Source organism: Acromyrmex echinatior, chromosome 9, assembly GCF_024713525.1.
Source record: "Acromyrmex echinatior isolate Ae372 chromosome 9, ASM2471352v2, whole genome shotgun sequence".
In the NCBI taxonomy this organism is placed as follows: domain Eukaryota; kingdom Metazoa; phylum Arthropoda; class Insecta; order Hymenoptera; family Formicidae; genus Acromyrmex; species Acromyrmex echinatior.
The window spans coordinates 5,404,617-5,426,334 of NC_141860.1; the positions used below are offsets into that span (position 1 = coordinate 5,404,617).

The window sequence follows — 21,718 nt, forward strand, 5'->3', positions numbered from 1 at the left end:
AAAATTAGTTAAAAATCTATTAAATTTTAATTTTAATTTGTTGCTTGTCTATTAAGATATTAATTCTGAGAAGAGATCGATCATCAACATTCATGATACCAGAAACAATTAATCAAGAATGATTCTGAATCAATGTTTAATTTTGTGCTCTTATTTATCAATCTTCGAAACAATTCATATAATATAATTATAATTTGATATAAGATGTTTAGAAAACAAAAATCTCTTTTTTTACCGACCAGTCGCAGGTCTTAGAGTGGATTTGATGGACCGGTGTGATCCATTGCGTGTTAGAGTATTCATTTGTGGAGTGCCCGGTAATGCGTGGCCCAGCGCGTTCATATAATCAGCGATCAATAATGTTATTTCCAAAATCTATAAAAGATGGATAAAATTAATATTTTTCTAAATTACTAACTTTACATGAGACGTTAGTCTACTATACGCACTTTGGGTTTAGAGAGTGCGAACAACAATTTTTGTTCAGCTGCACCCTCGTCCGGGCAAGCGACGAGCATAAAATCATCCAAACAGCCACCGAATGTTACTATGTTTGCATAATTATACCGGCACATGACAGCCATTGTTTGTAATTCAAGCAACGTTACACTATCTTCAGAAACCGCTATCCAAACTGTCACAGGATCGCCTTGCTTCAACTATAAAGAAAATTATTTAAATAAACTCAAATCACATACGTATATAATATATGAAATATATTTTAATCTATTATTATATAGTTAATCTATTATTAATCATCTTGTTCCTTATAAAATATTTAATAATAGCATCATTATACCTTTGCTTGATACAGGGTAGCTCCAAAGAAAGGCCACTTTCTGGTGCATGTAAGATATATACGAACACAATCCAATACACTACGTCCTTTTAAAGCGATCCACTTTTCCTGTAGCTTCTCCTGCAATTCCCTGATGGAGTAAAAATAATTTGTTATAAAACAGTAAAAAATGTATAATTTAACGTAAAAATAAATATTCTCTTGATATTTTTTTAAAATTGAATTTAGCGATCATTCACCTTAATTGATCAGCGGTAATGTTAGCTCGATAGCGTAATGGATAAAATTTATCCAGAGCTTGGAGTACGAGATGATGTGGATTGCTTCCAGGGCCGCTTCCACGTGCTTTATCATTATTGTATTCTCCAAAATCAATCTGTGAAATTGATTAAATGATCAAGAACAATGAATTTATTCAATTATTCAATTATACTTTACTTGAATTATTTACAATAATTAATTTTACAATAACAATAAGTATAATAAATTTACAATAATAAATATAATAATATTAAATATAATTATAATATTAATTATAATTATAATAATATTAAAATACATGCCTACAATTATTATTTAAATATATTTAAAAAACACATGAAAAACCTAATTAATATAAATTATACCTGTGCCATCAACGATGCTAGTTCAAAAGCAAGTTCACGATTTAGCGGAAACTTTCCTTGCACAACTTGTTGATTCACTTGATAACACAATAAGAGCCTCTCTTTGTCCGTTTCCATTTTAGCAGCTTGCCGCCAGTAACAACGAGATTTGTACGTCAATTGTATCACTCTAGTATTCTCGAACTTTCCCGAACCTTTCTCTCGTAACGCTGTTTCCCACTTTGAGATAATGTCACACAGCTGAAGCATAGTTTGTATTAAGTTTTAAATCAAGTAGGATAATAAGTTCTTATTTTATTTAAAATTGTCAATTTTAGAGGTTTCGTTAGAAATACAGTGTAAATTTTACCAACCATTAATATATATTTTATATATTTGATTTGATAAAGATTTGGTATCTTTTTTATACGAATAGTCTCGAATGAATGAATAATTTGATGTGAAAAGATGATTTCAATTTTTACAAACCTTCGCTTCTGGATCGATAAAATGTTCCAGATCTTTTTCGATCGGATCATCACTAAATAGCGTGAAACCGGATTGATGAACGTCCCTACAGCCGATTTCTTGATTGAGAGTATTCAGAAATTCCTCTATCGTAGTACTGCCATCAAAACTCACAACCTGATAGGTGCCATTCAGAAAATGAACTGGTATGGCATGCGGTAATGAATGATGGTATGGATTTTTCATAAGTATTGAAAGTACTTCCATCCTCGACGGTTTTACTTCTCTACTACCGTTTTGCAATGTCCTCTCTAAGGCTCTTTCACAATAAGCCGCATATTTACCGCATTCCGTTCTGGTATAATACAATGCAATGTGATGAATCAATAGTAACAAAAATTAGAATTGGATCTGTCATTGTAGAAAAAAACGTGTTTTTTTGACTTTAACTGACCAATTAAGATAGATTCATTTTATCACTAAGATAAAGATTATATTATCATAACAGTTTTAGCATATAGAAAAGTACTTTTCGAATTCTGAGGGTTTTAGATTAAGCAAAATCCGTAATAAAACTTTTATATTTACGGAAATGAATAACGCATAAAAAATTTATCATCCAAGTTATATCTACAAAAAATAAACAAGAAATATAAATATAAATAATTGTGCAAGAAATATAATTGTTAAGATTCACGAGTCTTCTAAATTCTGTCTTATCTCTTAAAGATCTAATATTTTTATTTTTATTGAAAAGAACTATGTTAAAATTTCTCGTTAAAATTTTTCTCGTTAAAATTTCGGAATTGAGTTAAAAATTTATTTTTACGTTATAATAGGAGAAAAGATGGTAATGTTCTGCTACTAATGAGCTATCCTACTGTTATAATTAACATCATTTTTTGTAACAGTTTTTAATTTATTTTTAAATAAGTATTGAAGTTGTGAAACAATTGCCGCTTTTTTGGTGCTGCTTTTTGATAATTGTTTATCTATTACAAGTACATACATTAAACTTTTTCGATTGATTTTTAACGTCAAGTTTAAAGTGATTATAAAATTGATGTAAATAACAAGTGTATTTTATTTATGCTAAATTAATTCTTAAGATGCTGTTTTTTTTATTATGAAGATAGGTAAATTTGAAAAACTATATCTTCACTAATTAAATGTAAATTTTATTAATATTTTTATGACTTCTAACAAGTAAACCCCGGGATTTTTAATAAAAAATATTGCATATTAGTTGTTTTTCATTAAAAATTTTTGTGGTTATCATTTTAAAACGATTGATGATTTTAAGAAGTTCTTAAAGGTATCTGCGGAGAAGTGCTCATAGTAGATAGTAAATAGTAGAACAGGATCAACGCAAAAATATTATTTTTAATTAAAGAAACTTCTGAATCTGATATCTTAATGCATTCAAATTTTTCTATAAATTCAATTTGGACTTCATGGGAAGTGTAAATAAACCTAAAAAATTTAGATTCTATAAAAATATACAGATTGCCCACTTTTTATCATTACACTTTGATAGTCATGATAGTATTCCATTTACATAATTTTTCCTATTTTGTGAATTGTCTTAATTATTTCAAGTGTGTTTAAAGTAAACTTAAATTAATAAATTACTGTTTGCAATATTATCGACTTAAATATAATTAAAAGATAAAAAATTACAAAAAAGATGGGAGTCCATATTACCATCTTTTCCTTTTAGAATATATCAGAATGCAAATATTAGAAACAGTTCTTTTTATGAGAGATTTTTCTTCCTATTTCCTCGAACAATGATCTGAGAGCTTTTTTTCACGTTTCTTTCTACAATGATCGATTCATTTTCTGATCGACTCACTCACTTGCTGTCGGCATTTCTCTGCAGATGCAGTTTCAGGTACCATAGTAGCCGATTATTTTTGGGCAGGAAGAGGGAAACGGCAAGCGCCAAGAGCTGCCATCCCTGGATAAGCACATACTGCGCGGGATTAGTTTTGCAGTCCAAGATAGTGGAGGTCGAGTGGCCCTGCGTGAGCGGAGGACTGTGAGAAGTCGAGGCCGTTGATTGCGCGTCCGCATTTTCACCGCTGCCATTTGCCGCGGGACTTTGCGTATCGCAGGTGAAGAGCGATTGCGTGGCGCAGAGAAGGAGCTGCTGCAATGGTATGCTGGCATACTACTACGTTCCGGCATATATCTCAGCCAATCCTAGTATACTACTTTTCGTCAAAGGGTAAACGCGACACATTTTACACGAGTGACGAAACATCTTGATATTTGTATTATGCCATTTCATTTACCTCTTCAACTTTTTATTTTTAATTTATTATTTTAATTTATTATTTTGTAGATGGATATTCATTCTCCATATGTATGCATAGATACTATTTCGATCGTGAATATGTACATTTTACAAAAAACAATGAGTTAAAAGAATAGGGAATTAATTCTGCCAAATCAAATTTCTGCCCTTCGAGAGAAAGTGAGAATTAATTTAAAGATTCTTAGTTTTCTATTGCATTCTATATATGTTCTATTTCTTTCTATTTTTATCATATGTGCGTTATTTGTGTTACGCACAAGTGTGATTAAACAAATAATCTCTCTAAATAAGATCTTCAGTGCAAAAGTGATTTTATTTTTCTAAGAATTTGAAAAAATTTGTATGTATATATATATGTAATTTTCTCAAATTCCTAAGATCGATTTTTTTCTATTTATTTTTGTGGAATAAGATGTAACAATACAATTTAAGTGCACACAATGTGGAAAGACAATTGCTTCAATTTTTCACTGAGTGGTTTTTTTTAAAAAGAATCACTTTTTAAAATAAAATAACGTTGACGAATTAATAAGAGTAAAATAAATAAAAACATAGAAAGCAAAAGAAAAAATAATCTTGAAAATCGTTCCATAATCTCGAAAATTAGAAATTTGCAAATTTGGAGAACAAGTCTCAATTGATTGCCTTTAATTAACTGATTTTTCACACGACATAGATTTCTTTTCCTTTTAAAAATTTGCACTACTAAAAAGTAGAATTAATTGAATTAATTGTGTTTCGGTAGTAGTTAGTTAGTAGATAAGCACGAGAAATCGAAATTTCACCGCACAACTCTACGTGTTAATCGAATAAAAACGCGTACTCGGAAAAAACCTTTAAAATTGCATGAAAATTAAAATGTGTCAATGAGAAAAGCTTTTAGGCCGCGTGAATCTACCGTACCAATTGTAAAGCGTTGCGTTTACATTCGTTGACATGAGACGACTGAGGCTCTTTTTCTTTACAAGTTTGTCTTGTGATGCAAAATTCGAGATAGCACTATCCTTGTACATATTATGTCTTTTTTTCAATAAAGCTGGGGGGAAGAAGGATAGAAAAAGAGAGAGGAAAGGATAGCAGAAAGGAAAAAAAGAGGAAAAGGAAATAAAACAAAGAATTCAAAGTTATCTACGAGATGTCTAAAATATATCTTTAAAGTGATTTATTTACCACTTTTTAGATATTTTTACATCTTGTGACTTTTTGAAAATTTGTATTGTTCAGAAAAGGTGTGTATAAAGGATTATAACTTTTATTTGTTAAAATAATCTAATATATATTCCGGCGATAAGAATCTAAATCTCTAAGCAGCATTCAAACAGAGAATATCCAAGTAGCTATATATTGCAGCTATTATAAAAAAGGAACTCATGTGAAAAATTAGAAAAAAAGAATTTAAAAATGTTTCTTTCTGTGTGTGTCCTCATGTACACCAACATACCATTCTGCAAGTGTGTGTGTGTGACGCGGAACGTATTTTGACAGATTTCTTATTCAGAAAAAAATATTACATTTTATATAATGTACATCAGATTTGACAGACGCTATCCATAGATTACACATAGATCCACATAGATTACAATATTATGATAATCGTCGAAATATGTTCAGCTCACATGATGGGCGTTAGGGTAATATGATTAGGGTATGATGTATAAATATTAAAATATATGATAAAAAGTAAATGAAACTTAACACCATCGTGATGCCTAACAGAATTATAAACGCATGCGATTGAAATAGAGTGAGAATCTAAAAGACAGCACACTTAAAGCGGCAAATTAGAATTAAATGTGTGAATGATTGTTAAAACTAAAATAGTCATTGAACTTGGTCAAGTATTGTGGCAATAAGCGGCGTATTTTTGTCGCTAAATATTATCGAGTGCTATATTTTTAGTTGAACCATTCTAAACCACTACTTAGTATCCACGCCTGGAAGGATTATTTGTAATACTTGACTAAGCATACCCAGTGTACCATTTTCCGCATTGAAAGAAATATCGTTCGAATGATCGATATTAAAAATATGATCAATGATGTTTATGAGATACAGATGAGATCTATCAGAGATAAAAAAAAACAGACGATCGATGAGTATCGTTTTAACTTCAAAAATGGTACAGGATGGTTGAATGTTGTTTTTGTTAAACAATAAGCAGGACTTACAACGCGCGCAGTACCCAGTGACACAAGTCTGGCGGCCTTTTTTACCTGTACGCCCAAACGGTGTTGGGTGTGACGACTTGTCTGCTTTACCAGTGCGCATATAAATTCAGATTGAAGTTCAGGCTGGTCTAGGCATTGTTGTAATGCGTTTTGCGCTAGAACCACATGGTAGTCGATACCTGCTTGTTCTACTGCCACCGACATAAACAGCTGACAGGCCTGTACGATTAGATGTGTGTTAATTATTTTAACGATACATTAAGCTTGTTCCTTTTAGCCACGCCTTATTATACACTTTTCTGCATTTAACATAAAATCAAAATATGTTTCGACATATAAATTGAAAAAGAAAAAAATTGAAAAGTGTAGAAAATGTAGCTAAGAAGAACTAGATTTCATTATAAATGTTAATAATTAATATAAAAAGATTATATACCAAAATTGAATTGAAATTTGTAAATTTGAAAGTACCATATTTAAAATGAGATTGAGATGAATACATATATCTACATTTTGAGAATAAAAGGACAGAAAAGAAAAAATATATAGGAACCATAGTTCTAGAACTGTAAGACTTAATATTAGAATATTGAAAATAATTAGAACTGTTACTTCTCTCTATTGAGAGAAAAGTGTTAAAAATTTGGCATAAATCGCAAGTAAAGCAATCGCGAAAAAATCGAGGGAACGTGTCAACCTTAAAGAGTTTTATGGCTTCGGTTTGCAAAGTTTCGGAGGTCAAGCTTGTCAGCGGGCTCGTGATGCTCTCCTTCGTGTGTAGCAGTAGGGGATGCCGCCATAGCACACAGCTAGGATCACCATCAGTTTCCATTAGTCTTTGTACCAGTTGTTCGTATTGTGTGCCCGCGCTCGGACCACCACCTGACACCACTGTCAAGTGGTAAAGCCAATTGTCCTTGTCCTGTTTATGTGGCATCAATAAATAGGTTGGACCCTGATGGGTCGGAAAGATGCCAATTGTTCTTTCGTGTGGGCACTCGGCGTCTCTCTCCTCGCTATCGCTATCCGAAACATGTTCCACCTCCTCCACTCGAGCATCTCTCATATTGATTTGGCCAATAGGATTCTGATGGTTCAAAAAATTGATTAAATACATTTTTTTTTATGAGAGTATGAAATACGTATTAAATGTTCAAGAAACACAATTGTTATTGAGCTATAAATAACTGGCTAAATAAAAAGTGATCAGGAAATATTCTCCTAAATTTTATAAGATACTAAATTTAAAATTGCAGTTAATCAATTATTTTAAATCTTGTTTAAATTTTTAATCATGATGATAATAAAATTTGCTAGTTATACAATCGTTGTGTTTCGAGAATACATCTAATAATGATTTTGTATTCATGTTTATTTGTATACTAACTGTATCACTGGGGCACTTAAAGTAAAGAAACATCTTGCCGATGAGCACACACCAACACTTTTTCGCGTGGCCGTTTTTCACCTTCGTCAACCAACCCTGTATCGTTGGTTTATTATCTTCCCTGCTGAGCAAGAGTTTTGTTGCGTTTCGCCTCTGCACGTTCTGCAGTACTCTTATCCAGTCTTCCATTGTGGCGATGCAGTCTGCAGTCAAGTAATAGGTCTTCTTACCAGTAGCTATTTCAAAAGTGGCAGCTCCTTCAGCTCTATTGATCCTGGAAGAAACATAAAAATACAAATATAAATAAACTACAAATTTTTCAAAAAAAAAGTATTCAAATATAAGGCTTTTCTGAGATATTAAAAATATCATTAAATACTGATAATCTTTTATCTAATCTTATTACAGTCTGTTCATTTTTTTTCTCAGTGACTTATAAATTCATCTTAAGCTACTTTTATCGCATACCTGCACACTTCGTCCAAGATTATTTGGCCTTGAGGTTTCCGATTGACATCATTTTGACTCTTCCAATATGTTAATACACCGTTTTTCAGTACGAACCATCGCTTCCGCCAAGTTTTTAACTTGCCGCCTAATTTCGCCAGATGACCTGTTTTTTCCAGCGATTCCTGTCTCTTTGGACTTTCGCCAGAAACGCGCATTAGAAGGCTAGGCATACTAGATTCTAGAGATGTCGAACTTAGTGCATCGGGAGGTATTGCATAATCCTCGGATAAACCTGACTCGAGAGAAGTATCTGTAAACCAAATGAGCTTAAAGTTGTTGGATGCCGGATATTTTGTACGTGAATTTCAAAGCATTTGCTTTCTCTTAGTCAACAAATTATTTTCTTTTGCATCTCTTTTCTTTTTCGATATGCAACATACTGTATTATCAAAATAATTATAGTAAATTTAATTTACGTTTTACATTTCTCAATAAAAATATTGTTGTATTATAATTTATTATAATATACTGATTTTTCCTTGTTTGGAAAATAGATGGAATGTTTCGAAAATAGTAAAAAAATCATAACAAAAATGTTATTTAAAATTTTATCATAAAATGGATAAAAAAAATTATATTAATTAAACTCACCACGTTTTACGCTTTTACTGGGAGATCCGCTAGAGCTTCTTTTTGCGGGACTGAGGCTACTGGTTGTTTTAATACTTTTTGAGGGACTGCTTCCGCTACCGAGGGAGGAATCTGTATTATCGGACGAGCTATTGGTAATTCTAGTATTAGTTTCGGTTTGATTCGGATGTTCCTCGCCGTCCGAACTATCATCAGAGCTATCGCCGAAAGGCATAGATCTGATTTGACTGGCACGTCCTAAAAAATATATGATCGATAAAAACAAATATCACAAATTTATACAACTTTACAACAAATTTATACAGCTAATTATTATTTATTAATAAATGTGATTTTTGTTATATTATTGTTGCATATTTTCCTCTTTCATACTAACTTCTAAAAGTTAATTAGTATTTTTGTAATCTACCTTTGACAGTAGCGTATACTGGAACAGAAATATCGCAGTAGCCTTGAGAGTTGTGCGCTGTCAAGTTGTGTCCTGTGGCCTGAGAATGCTTCGACGAACTCGTCGTGGTGGTCATTGTGGAGGGTGCGGATTCCTCGTTTGTTGGTGGACCGATGCCAAGGCCACCATCCGCTACCTACAAATAGTTAATAGTTAGGTTTAGTTATTTCAGAAAATATAGGATATACAAAAAAATTAGATATTATTATTTCAAATTAGTTTATGTATTGATAAACTAATTTTGATAATCTTTACTTTATTTGTACACATGTTCGTACAACTAAAATTATCATTACTTGATATATTTTCGCCTCCCAGCTAGGAAACCTATGTAACGGCGGAGTCGGCGGACGAGGACCTTGTCCGCCTCCTTGCAGCCAATTCATGCCCTCCCGACTGGGTGTATATATCTCAGCATAGTCGTGCACCGCTTCCGAGCTTCCACTGTCTCGGCTGACCTCCGAAACACCAGACATATTTGGCAACATCACCAGATTCTCCACCGCTGCGGCTAACTCCTCCGACAGTAGACTAAGAGAGGATAAAGAGAAGCGGCAAGTATAAAGCACAGAATCAATTCAATTATTTTTTATGCAGAGTGTATGTATGTGCGTGGTCGCGTCTTTAAATTCTACATTGTTCGTTCTACATTGTTTGTTTTTTTAAATTAAAACAGTATTCTACTGTTCGCTAAATTAAAAGCACGTAAATTTAATTCAAAATTTTATAACACATTATATTATGATGTAAATATGATAAATAAAATACATATAACAATAAAAGTATAATAAGAGGGTGGGACGACGGATCCCCTCAGGAAGTCCCAGGACGTTACAGGGTACCACATTTCGAAAACTCGGGCGCCGCTATCACGTCGTGAGGCCTCCCAAGGAGAATCGAGATACGAAAGACGAATGCATTTAGTGTGCTCGTAAAAGTAGCCGAGAGAAGTGTTAGTCTCGAAAGAATTGAAGCGTTTATCGCGCGCACGCGCGCGCGCGCGGACGAAAGTTTTACCTCGAGTCCATGTTGGCGGTCGCGATTCCTCGTTGAATGTTGCCACAAGCGGACAAATGTCTCCGATGCTTTGTGCTCGTTTGCGGTTCCGCCACAATATTTTGCACGCACTCCGGTGCCGTCTGCGGGGTACCCTCTAGGCTCTCCGATCGTCTACGATCGATACGCAAGGTGGGATCCACTTCCAAAGACAATGACGCTCTCGTCGGTGCCTGCATTTACAGAATTTATTGTTTATTAAGAATCTATTAGATCTATCCAAATATTTCATTAATCACAATATAAGCTTTTTCGCCTAATAAGTAACATTTTAAATAATTTAAAAATAACTTCAAATAAGTATTATTTATTATAGCCCTTTTATTTAATGACTAAAAGCTAATGTTAAAAAGAGAGAAAAAAATTCTATGGACTATCTAAAAAAAACTTACGGGAGGTTTGAGTCCGATATTAGTTATATGATTGCGTAATAATTCGAGTTGCTGGTTACACTTGTTGTTCTGTTCCCTCAGATGTTGATTTTGTTGTTCCAGTTCCCTCAATTTATTAGTGACCCATTCTTTTATCCTCGCTGCTTTCGCTTCCACTTGCCTGGCGTCATGTAGCCGTAGTTGCCTCTGTGAATAAACGACGTTGACTAATTGATAAAAGGAATTCCGATCCCACCCATTTGGTAATCATCAAATATCTCGACAGATTATAGATAATTTCATATCTTTAAAAAAATTGCAGATAACACAAATCATATAATCGAACAAAAAATGACATATGCATAATATTTTTTAAATAGATATGATCAGAAAAATTATTATAAATAGTTATTTATTCAATTAATATACAATTATTAAATTTTTTTTTATTGATTTATATTAAAAAGTCATTTTCCAATACTATCGATATTGTCCAATAATTATATTATAGTTGCCAAAAAAAATTTTTTGAAATTTTTATTTCGGTACGATAAATTTAATTTGTATGCCAAAGTATTACTCAAAATAGCACTTTTCGCTACAGTAGTTTTTTGACACAGTAAGGATTATGACTTACCTGTTCCTCGACTTGAGTTTCTAGCTTCGAAATACAGGCACAATGAACCTCCTCGATCTTGTCATTCTGCGTACCGGAGGTCGACGGCAGCGAATGCGGCGGAGAACCAACGCCGGATGTGCTGAGGCAGTATTCACCCTTCACTAGCCGCTCCTCCATCATCCGTACCTGAAATGGACAGAGAGTGAGCAAGCGCTCAATGTTCATGTTAATGTTGCACTTCCTGAAGACCCTGACATTCGATTTTTAATACGCAATATTACTAATACTATCTAGAAATTTGATTATCGATGAATCACCTGTTATCTCTACGAAGTCAGTGTGATTAATTTGAAGTTTTTAAATTAAAATTCTTTCGCTTTTTCTTTAATTCAAGGAAGAAATGTTCAAAGAGACCGTCAGAAGTTGTAAGTTTAAATATTCGAAGATTTTATTAAGCTTCAAGTTATACAAGAAATTCGTTTAAAATTAAATTAAGGATATAAAAAAATTAGTATCAATTTACTTTTTTGAAACTTTTAAAGACCTTTTCATTTTCAATTTCAATCGCTAGACAGTTTACTTGATCGTTAGATGGCAACTGTTACGAAAATATACAGAAATGCATTTTATGTAAATAAATTACATTTTATATAAATAAATTAAAATATAAATAAAATTTCTAAACTCCAAATATTACATTGCTTCATTACATTTTTTCAAATGATACATATAATAATTTAAGTAAAAAGATTTATTCGAAATCTACATACACATTTTCTTATATGTCTTATATTATTAAATAATTTCCATAAGTATTTTTGATAGCAGAATGAGTATCCCCTTCGCTAACAGAGTTCAACGAATCAAATAATTGATGGAGAACTTTTGCTTGATCGCAAATAATCGCGAATCAAGATAATAAAATGCTTATCGAAAAATCTCATTTAACCGGAAGATATCCAAAAGGCTACTTGATAACGAATAATCGTAAACCAAAAATATAGATGAACTACCGAGAAAATCTGATCGTTTGCAAATAATCGCAACAGATGCAATAATTGCAGAAAGTATTAGGTGTTGGAATTAATTCGTAGCGTTTTTTAATGAAAGAATGTTATTTATTTCACATGAGCATTAAAAAATACATTAATGAAAGTACTTCCCATCACTTGTAAAACGCTACGAATTAATTCCAACACCTAATAATTAGACAATAGATAATCGCGAATCGAAAGAAACTGTACAATCATCAGAATATGCTCGTTGTTGAGTAATCGCCTATCCAAACCGGCTATTGAGGGAATTCGAATTCCCTCCGCAATAATTGCAAATAATCGCGTACCGAGAACATTAAGAAAAAAGAAAAAAATCTGCGCGGGGGATTAACGACGAATAATCATACGAGTATGGATTGCGAAAGCTCTCCATGCTCACGATCGGGCAATAACAGCGAACGTGCGGATCGAATTCGCGCGAGTGCGTACGTCATATTGCGTTGCGTGCGTTGCGTTGCGTGCGTTACGTTACATTGCGTCGCGCTGGGGGAAAGAGAAAGAGAGAAAGAGAAAGAGACGGAAAGAGAGAGCTTTGTGTATGACGGGGAGAGAACCCTTCCCGCATCGTACGTACCGTACGTATCCGTGCGTGTGGCGTTTACACACGGTGTATAACGCGACAGAGCAGCTGTCAAAAATCGATATCGCCTTAACGGCTCGACGGATATGTACGGTAAACGCCGCGAACGGGCGAGAGCAGCGAACATTCACGGCGACTAGTCGAAAGGGGACTCGAGAGAAAATCAATACAGGGAAATCCTCTCTCTCGCCGAATGTTTTCCCGGCGTGTGCCTCCTCGTCGTCGTCGTCGTCGTCGTCGTCGGCGGCGTCGTCGGCGTCGTGCATGTGCTACCCTTACTTATATCGATCTTTCCCAGTCTCTATCTTTCTCTGACTCTCTCGTGACGCGTTTTCTCGCGCACGTTTTCTATCGTTGCCGTCTTTGCGGTCGCATCGCAGTCCTGATACCTTCACCGATAAAAGGGAATCGACTTCTGCTTTCAGGAGACGATTTCAATTGCGTTTTCCGCGATGTTTCTAAAGTGCAGTACACGCTAGATTCTATCAACGTTTCGAAACGACTTTATGTCAACAAGTGAACAGAATTATTGTCTGTCATAATATATTCCAATTTTTTAATCAAATTTTTTCATTTACTTAATTTACAATGAATTGATATATTTTAATTGATATTTTTATTGTTACAATATGGATCTAATTCTATGTATGAAAACTCTCGTTATGTACATATTATATCACTTGCATCGTTTAAGCCATACAAAAAGTAGATTATATCCAAAGGATATTACATAACTTAATTACTAGCCTTTTTGTGAAATACAATTATTAGATAATAAAATCAAAAATTAATTTCACTTATATTTTAAATAATATATTAAAGCAGGTAATGAAATAAAGTATAACGCAATGGAGAACTTTAATATTCGAGTGTCGTGTAAATTTCATTTGGAAGCTCTCACAAAATCGGCTGCCGTAAAATCGCTTACCTCTATTAAACGGTTCCATGGTAGAAGATTTTTTAAGGGTGGCTCCAATTCCTTCTCTTACTTCGGCAATTCGTCCGGAAAATATTCATCCACGACGAGCACTCCTCCGAGGATTCGGTCCGCGGTAGAACGAAGCAATTTATCAAATAAGACCAGGGACAATAAGAACGAAACGGCAAATCTCGCGGATGAACGCACGTGAGGAGAACTCAGTTCCTCGTCTACTCGCCGGTGAAGATCGCGCCGAACTGAAGCGAAGCGAACGAACGTACAACCCAAGTACATAAACTACCGAGGGTTTTCTAGAGGCGGTGAGTCATGTTGGCTCATAGCCAATGAGTGAATTTGTGGATGCTACTCGTATGCATGTACTCGGGACGCGCAACCACCGTGGGGTCAAGCCGATGACCCTGAGGCGAAGCGAACTCACTCCCCGGCGACACTGTCTGGTGATGCAATGACGAATCGATCGGAAAAAAGGGTTACTGATGATGCAAAAATGAGAAGAGAGGTCAGCCTTCCAAATGATTAACAGCGAATAAATTTTTTAACGAAAAAATATCGGGCGCGTTATATACAATTCCCTAATTTGCAGAAGGTATATATTATATTTGATGTAATTTCCACGGTTCACTTAAAATTTAAGACACTGCACAATGGCTGCTTCGGTAAAGCTAAATTGCAGAAGGTGCAACTTGGAACTGACTCATGAATGTTCCGTTCCATTTCTCAAGACTGTCTTGAAATTTATCGATCTACTCTATTTAAGCGCAGGCTTAAAAGAAGAAGATTCGGAGGATGATGGAAACGATTCGTACTCTTAATGTAAGGTTCGGTTCCAGTACGTCTCGTACAGAGTGACTCATTTAATTTTTCACGATCCAGAATAACTAATTCTTAAACAAAAATCGTTAACCATTCGTTAATCCATTCCCAGCTGGTATAAATGCTCATTTCGTTGCTCCGAATAATTGTTTACGAGATAAAAAGTAGTAAAAAACGATAACGAAAAATGCATACCGTTTTTTTTTCTTGGTGCACCCCAACGCGACGGCGACGGGCGCAATAAAACCACTGGCACACAACTGTGTCAGCGAAGATTCCCCATGATTCGTATATTACAACGAAACTATTCAGACATTCGAAAGTCACATGCATACAAATTCTACGAAATATAATGTAGTAACGTATAAATTTTTGCCGATTATTCTAGAAAGTGGTCTTAATGCATGCGTACATATTTCATGGGAAATTATATGATACAGCGAATCGATATTTGGCAAACAGATATATTGACCAACGTATAAAGTAATTGCATGTTAGAGGTAATATTATAAAAAGTATAAGTATAATATACATTCGCGATATAAATGTGTCGATCAATGTACTTATTTGGCAAATATCGATTCGCTGTGTGTATAATTTGCCATGAAATATGTATAACACATGGATTAAATTCTAATAATAATAGTCAGCAAAAATATTTTATGAGAGAAAAGTTGTCGCAACTTAACTAAGAATATTTTTAAATCAAATAATAATTGATTTCATTATATAAAATAACAGTAACAATGGACATTTTTTAATGTATTTTAATATAATAAATAAATTTACATGCCGAATTATAAATTCTCTTATTGTAATTTCCCAGACTTAATTATAATTAACTGAATTAATTTTCAATAAACAAATTCGTTTGTTTATTATACATGTAAGCCGCATTTAATGCAAATAATTAATAAACGAAATGAAATTTTCATGTAGAGAAAACAAAATATATTGAAATAAAAGTAAAAGTATTAATTTCATATTTTCGATTGATAAATGTTACGTGCATTAAGACGTAACTTTTCTTTCACAAACTAGCCTTACAAAATAAGGTCTTATACTGAAAGACGCGCAAGTTACGAGAAGAGAGAAACGAAGACAGCATCCTTGTTTTATTTAATGCACGGATGTCGGCGGGAAGTGAGGATTACTCATACACTGGACGTAAGCCAATTTTACACGAGACGCGACTCATTAAGTCGCTGTCGCAACCGGTACGTCGCGTTTAAGCGCCGCTCGTTGTTCCCATTGCGATATGTATAATCCGACGTGATCATATATAAAACTTGTCATCTTTTGCTTCGATATTGCTTTTGAATATTAAAGCAATGAGTATTGAGATAAGTATTACTGCACTCTCTCTCTTTCTCTTTCTACACATTACGAGATCAGAATCGTAAATTAAAGATTAGAAATATAAGTAAATTGCCTATACAAGCTTTCGCTTTATAAGACTCATATAAGCAATTTACTTATATTTGATCTAATCTTCAATTTGCAAATTTTCGCAGTTAACTCCGTTGATGAACATATTTCAATTGCGAATTATATCTTATAAATATATTATTTACGCAAAACAATTAATTTATATTTCACTTATTCTTGAAATCGCAAAATTATTTTTATTTATTTTAATTTTACATTTTATTTGAAAAGAGATCAGAATTTAATCAAATACATAATTTTAATTTTAATCCCTTTCGGTCTAATTGAAATCTCCAATTTGTAAATTCTATTCCATAATTCTAAATCTAATATTACGGTAATATTAAGGTTTAATATGAGCTTTAGGAAGGAATAAAACGATAAAGTACATTAAAGCCAAAGTTATCTCTCTTATATATTTAATATTATATGTCAATACTTTTCGAAAAATCTTTACTCCAATTTTTGTACTGATCAAAAATACAATATTTTTGTAATTAAATAGATTCACAAATATTAATATCACAAATTCTTAAGAAAAAATCCGGAAATCATCTTTAAAAAAAATTCTGTACTATTGAAAAATAAATCTGATATAACAAAGTCCTCAATTTCTAAATGAAATTTCAATTAACGCAATTTTCCACGTTGCGACTGACGGGAAAATAAATGTTATATTAATTTGTTTTTATTGTCAATTAAATAAGCATAGAAATCAGTTCTGCGTAATTACACCATTAAACTCTAAAAACTGAACGAGATTATATTGGATTTAATTGGTATTCAATTACTGGTGTAAAAAATATATCATCTTTGAAATCAGCTGTACAAGACAATCCCTTTTATATCATGCGTTTCGAGTAAAAATAGAAATGATTTTATGCACACGAGATCTCATACACCGAAAGGACGATCTTACTGAAGTATCTAATATTTTAACTAAATACAGATCTGAAAATAACTTTGGATTAAAGTTGGACATCAAAATAATTATGTATGTTCGAACTAGTTGCTGAAATGTTAAAATTTTCTACAAGTATTGCTCATCATGCTATATAATTACTTTGATGATCCAAAATTATTATTTTATCTATATATAATTATTTTTATATCTAACTGAATTTTAAATATTTAATAGTTTTTAATTTTTAAAATTCAACAAAATCATTCTTTCTGTATAGTAATTACAATTTTATAATCGTTTCTACCAATGTAGATTAACTTTAATCTTGGTTCAATTAATTCTTCATCTTTTTCTAATTCTTAGAATTCGAATAACATGAAGAATTGGTTGAACCAAGATTAAAATTAAATTACATTGATAGAAAGACGAAAGTTAACTGGGTAAAATTTCGGTCGATCTAATACTCGACGCCGCAGAATATCTTTACTTGATATGCGCGAAGATGCTTCTCGCGTCGGTCGTCGCGACATCGCGAATCTACTGCTCACGCTGAATAAATGAACAAGAAATTTTCGTAATTCATAATTTAAGAGAGTTCATTAAAAGATTTTTCAATTTTTCCTCGGTGGCGGCTTACATTCGTTACCTTTCATCGATGTCACCTGCTGCGGGCCATAGTTCCTCGCGCACGGGATTGACTTCGACGACCTCGACCTTCGACACTCGACCGTGGAGGACGGATCAAACGGTCCGTATAACGTCGAGGAACAGCGATTATTTCCGAGAAATTAACACGAGGAAGAAATTAACGTCGCCACGCGATACACTATCACGGATACACGTGGTTACGCGAGGGCGAATCTCGGGGTCATAACAAAACGACGACCTCATCGGCCAGCCGCACGGCCATCTTGCTACTCTTATCACTCTTCCCTCTTGTCCTCTCCCTCTTTCCCTCCATGCCTCTTTCGCGCTTTCACCCTTTCTCCTTCCGTCTCTCTTGAGGTACCGACGGATACCGACGGACACCGACGCATCTACGGTATAATCAATATTATTTCACCCTTTCTGGATATCGATAACGAAGCTACCCCATTTACTTATTTTCACTTTAATTAACAAAGGGATGGGAAACTTTATATTAAAAGTGTGTAACTCGTTTTTTATTTGTTCCGATAAAATTAGAAAATCACATGTGGCTTTGAAAATGAATTTTTATTAATTTAAAATGTATAAGTTTCAATATATTTTGGAAAAAGTGGAGAAATCTATCTTCAGTGGGGTTGCGAAAATTGACAACTCGTCGTTGCCCCCGGTTGGTAAATCGGGTTCGCGGGGGTTCATAGGGTGTATCGTTCACGAAGGGGTGTTTCGGTGTCCGTCGGTAAAGTCAGATATACGAGGATAAGAAACGCGTGGGGTCGCAGAAATGAGGTCGACTCGTCGTCGGTAAAAGATACGTTCGTGCAATGCCAATGTATGGTATAAAACGGGGGTAAACTACCCCGAAAAAGAGAAGTGATAAGATGGAACCGTTCCAGAGTCCACTAGTATCACATATCATTGCCAACTTCACTTAAATGGGGATGGAGATTTAACTCGCAAGGAAATCTATACAAGAATACGCACTTTTGCTCATTAATTTGACACAAGACTTAGATCCGGTTGTACCAATGTTATTTTGACTTTAAGCAAGACTTAAAACTCTCTCTGTCTCGTTTTAAAACGAAAAAGAGACAGAGACGGAGAGAGTTTTAAACTTTGCTTAAAGTCAAAGTAATGTTGGTGCAATCGGGCCTTAAAGAACAAAATTTGTGAGTAAATAGAGACGTTATAAAATAATCATTTGTCTTTTTGATATTTACGTTTCATGCATGTTGAACATGTACTATATTTCCATGTACTGTATTTCCATTCTAGAGATATCAATATGTTTGCTTACCTTGTCTTCAGCTTCGTCCGCCCTGCCCTCTGCCTCTAACACCCGCTGTTCGAGCTCTGAGAGCTGAAACAAAAAGCAGGATCGTTTTAGTGATACGTCACTTCACGCAAGATTGATGGAGTTTTACGAGATAGACAATCTCGACTTTTAACCGTAATTCTACCTGACTTCGTCAATATTAAACGCTGCATTGCGATTTCATAACACGTACATATTTCTCTCTCTCTCTTTCTTCTTTTGCAATTACACTTACTATTACTTGTTCAGTCATTTCGGTTTCTTTGTTATTTTTTTAATACAAAGTCACTTGCTTACTTAAATTCGAAAAATTATTCGCTTTCATTTTCTTCTTTATGACGTTATCAAGAACGGCTGACAAGAACCTTCAATATCATGGTAACGCGTAAGAAATTTGACGTTCGTGAGATCGAAGAAAGTTTGGTGGACATACAAGTAGTTCGATGTCTAATTTCGCGAAGGAAAGTTTCGTCAAACTTGGTTAAGTCTACAGACGAGACGTACTGCTGACTCGATGACAGTTTAATGGAAACGATGAAGTTAAATCGGACTCGAAGACCGGTTCGATCTATCAAAGATTGATATGCCTATAAAATGACAATTTCGAAAATCTTATCTAAAAATTGCACAATGTACCTCACACGATTTACTTTAATTTTAGTAACAGATCCTCCGATCAATCTTCAAATCTAAGAATTTTCGTTGGACTTACTATTTGATATAAAGTTGTGTTTTTTAATTACAAAAATAGTTTTTAATTACAAAGTTGTTATATTAAAAATTCTTAGTAGATATATTAATAATAATGATTAATAAAAAATTATTATGGCAAATTACTATATGTCAGAAGTTCGCAAAGTTATTTTAAACAAAATTATCCATAACGTTATCATGATATTATTGATATTGAAAAATATTTCAGATAACCTTCATTAATTTTCAAAATTTTAATATTACTCTCTTTTATACTATTAGAAATGTTTTCTTCACATGAAAGCTCATGATTATGAACGAAATTAAAAGTAATGAATGATTTAACTGAAAATTTAGTTACTTAAATATGAATATGTACATTAAATTTTTTAAATTTTCATGAAAAATACATTAAATTTTGTTAAAAATACATTTTGTTAAAAATACATTAAACATGTACACAAATATACTTTTTAGTTATAAATACATTAAATTTAATATAATGTCATGAAATTAAATTCAAATTGTGTAACTTAAAAGTTAATAAAATTTAAGAACATTTCTAACAGTGTATCTCAAATGCAATCTTATTTGAAATCCCACGATTTTTACGCTACTTATATACTTATATACTCCGCTCCGCCGTGATATCGCCGAGGAACGAATGACCATCAGTTCCGCTACAATAACAAGAGCAGTCAGCGAATATAAAGAATCCGTGGTTCCTCCTCGCTCGGGCGAATAAAGCGGCCGTGTAGCGCGATCCCGTCTTTTTCGAGGAAGATGGATCGGCGGGAAGCGAAAGGGAGGAAGAAGAGACGCGAGCTGCAGCGCGAAGTGAGGCGAGGCAAGGCGAGGAGCGGAGCGGAGCGGAGCGGAGAGGAGAGGAGAGGAGAGGACCAGGATCTCATCAGGGTGAGCGCAGTTAGCAGCATCTGGCGTCGGAGGGAAAAGAAAAAGGCAAAGGGCTGCGAGGGAAGAGAAGGCTTGCGGAGGCCGAGAAGCGTACAAACGTTCCTCCTAATGCGGAGGGGAAGAAAATGCGCGCACTTTCTCGGCGCGTTACACACTCTCGACACGCCGCGCTGCTGCCAGAGAGGGAAATCTGCAATGTAGGGCGGGATGACGAGAGAACGACTAGTACATTAGCCGCAGGGAGGGATGCGCCACTGGGACCTCTCAAACTGTCATCAGTGCGTAAATTTCGCTTTTTGCGACGCCGAGATGACACCGGAAGTTATCTGACTGATCTAATCTGCGAAATTTCGCATATGTGTCCCACCTAATATCTTTCGGATATTATATATGGAAGTTTATTACAGTTTTTTCAGATTAAATTTGGGAAATTTGGGGGGATTATTAATATTTCAGATTGATTGCGTTGAAAGTCCGACAATCTATATCGGCACGCAATTATCATTTCTGAAATTAATTTATTTGTATGAATAATATATGACAGTGCAACATCTTAACATTCGGACTGTAGTGGCGCTTCGTATTTAAAGTAATATATGGAAGTCTTGCTTGTATAATACTAGCTCACTCATAATTCTTAGCAATCCTCTTTTAAGGCTCCTGAGTAGTCATCATAACTATATTGATCATGATATCAGAAATGAAAAATGACACATTAATTTTTATTATGTGCCATTTATAAATAAAGACAATTTAGAAACAAAATGATGAGATTGCTTTAAAATATTTGTAAAAATGAACGAAAACTAAACTTATCCCTCCTAACAGTCAATAAATAATTGTAAAAAGTGATAAAAAGCACATTAGGTGCTTTTATTCAATGCGCATGCATAGCTTATTTTCACTTATACGTGCCTTTTATCACTTTTTACGATTATTTACTCAGGAGCCTTAAGGAACTGCGATAAAATTGTCGCATGACAGCGTTAGATTTGTTGCTAGAATTTTGAATCCAGCCCGTTCATAATACTTGTGGAAACTACATAAAATTGTCGCCCAATTTATGCTTTTGTGCCCAATGATAGCAT

General features: G+C 33.9%; 1 protein-coding gene across 18 annotated transcripts in view; it reads right to left on the minus strand.

Annotated features, from left to right (window-relative positions):
* Nucleotides 1-21,718, minus strand: part of LOC105151469 (uncharacterized protein CG43867) — an 80,079-nt gene that overhangs the window by 2,816 nt on the left and 55,545 nt on the right. For 13 of the 18 annotated variants that reach the window (XM_087409670.1, XM_087409671.1, XM_087409684.1 and 10 more), the window contains 18 exons: nt 19,005-19,067; nt 11,361-11,528; nt 10,745-10,930; nt 10,314-10,525; nt 9,593-9,827; nt 9,258-9,432; nt 8,849-9,085; nt 8,216-8,507; nt 7,748-8,021; nt 7,058-7,447; nt 6,361-6,579; nt 3,732-4,024; nt 1,894-2,227; nt 1,426-1,665; nt 1,039-1,175; nt 800-929; nt 450-659; nt 240-375 (listed from right to left, as the gene is read on the minus strand). In XM_087409670.1, the coding sequence (XP_087265796.1) occupies nt 240-375; nt 450-659; nt 800-929; nt 1,039-1,175; nt 1,426-1,665; nt 1,894-2,227; nt 3,732-4,024; nt 6,361-6,579; nt 7,058-7,447; nt 7,748-8,021; nt 8,216-8,507; nt 8,849-9,085; nt 9,258-9,432; nt 9,593-9,827; nt 10,314-10,525; nt 10,745-10,930; nt 11,361-11,528; nt 19,005-19,067 (3,931 nt within the window). The remainder of the gene's footprint in view (nt 1-239; nt 376-449; nt 660-799; nt 930-1,038; nt 1,176-1,425; nt 1,666-1,893; nt 2,228-3,731; nt 4,025-6,360; nt 6,580-7,057; nt 7,448-7,747; nt 8,022-8,215; nt 8,508-8,848; nt 9,086-9,257; nt 9,433-9,592; nt 9,828-10,313; nt 10,526-10,744; nt 10,931-11,360; nt 11,529-19,004; nt 19,068-21,718) is intronic. The other 5 variants (XM_087409672.1, XM_087409673.1, XM_011065183.2 and 2 more) reach the window with 5 other exon arrangements.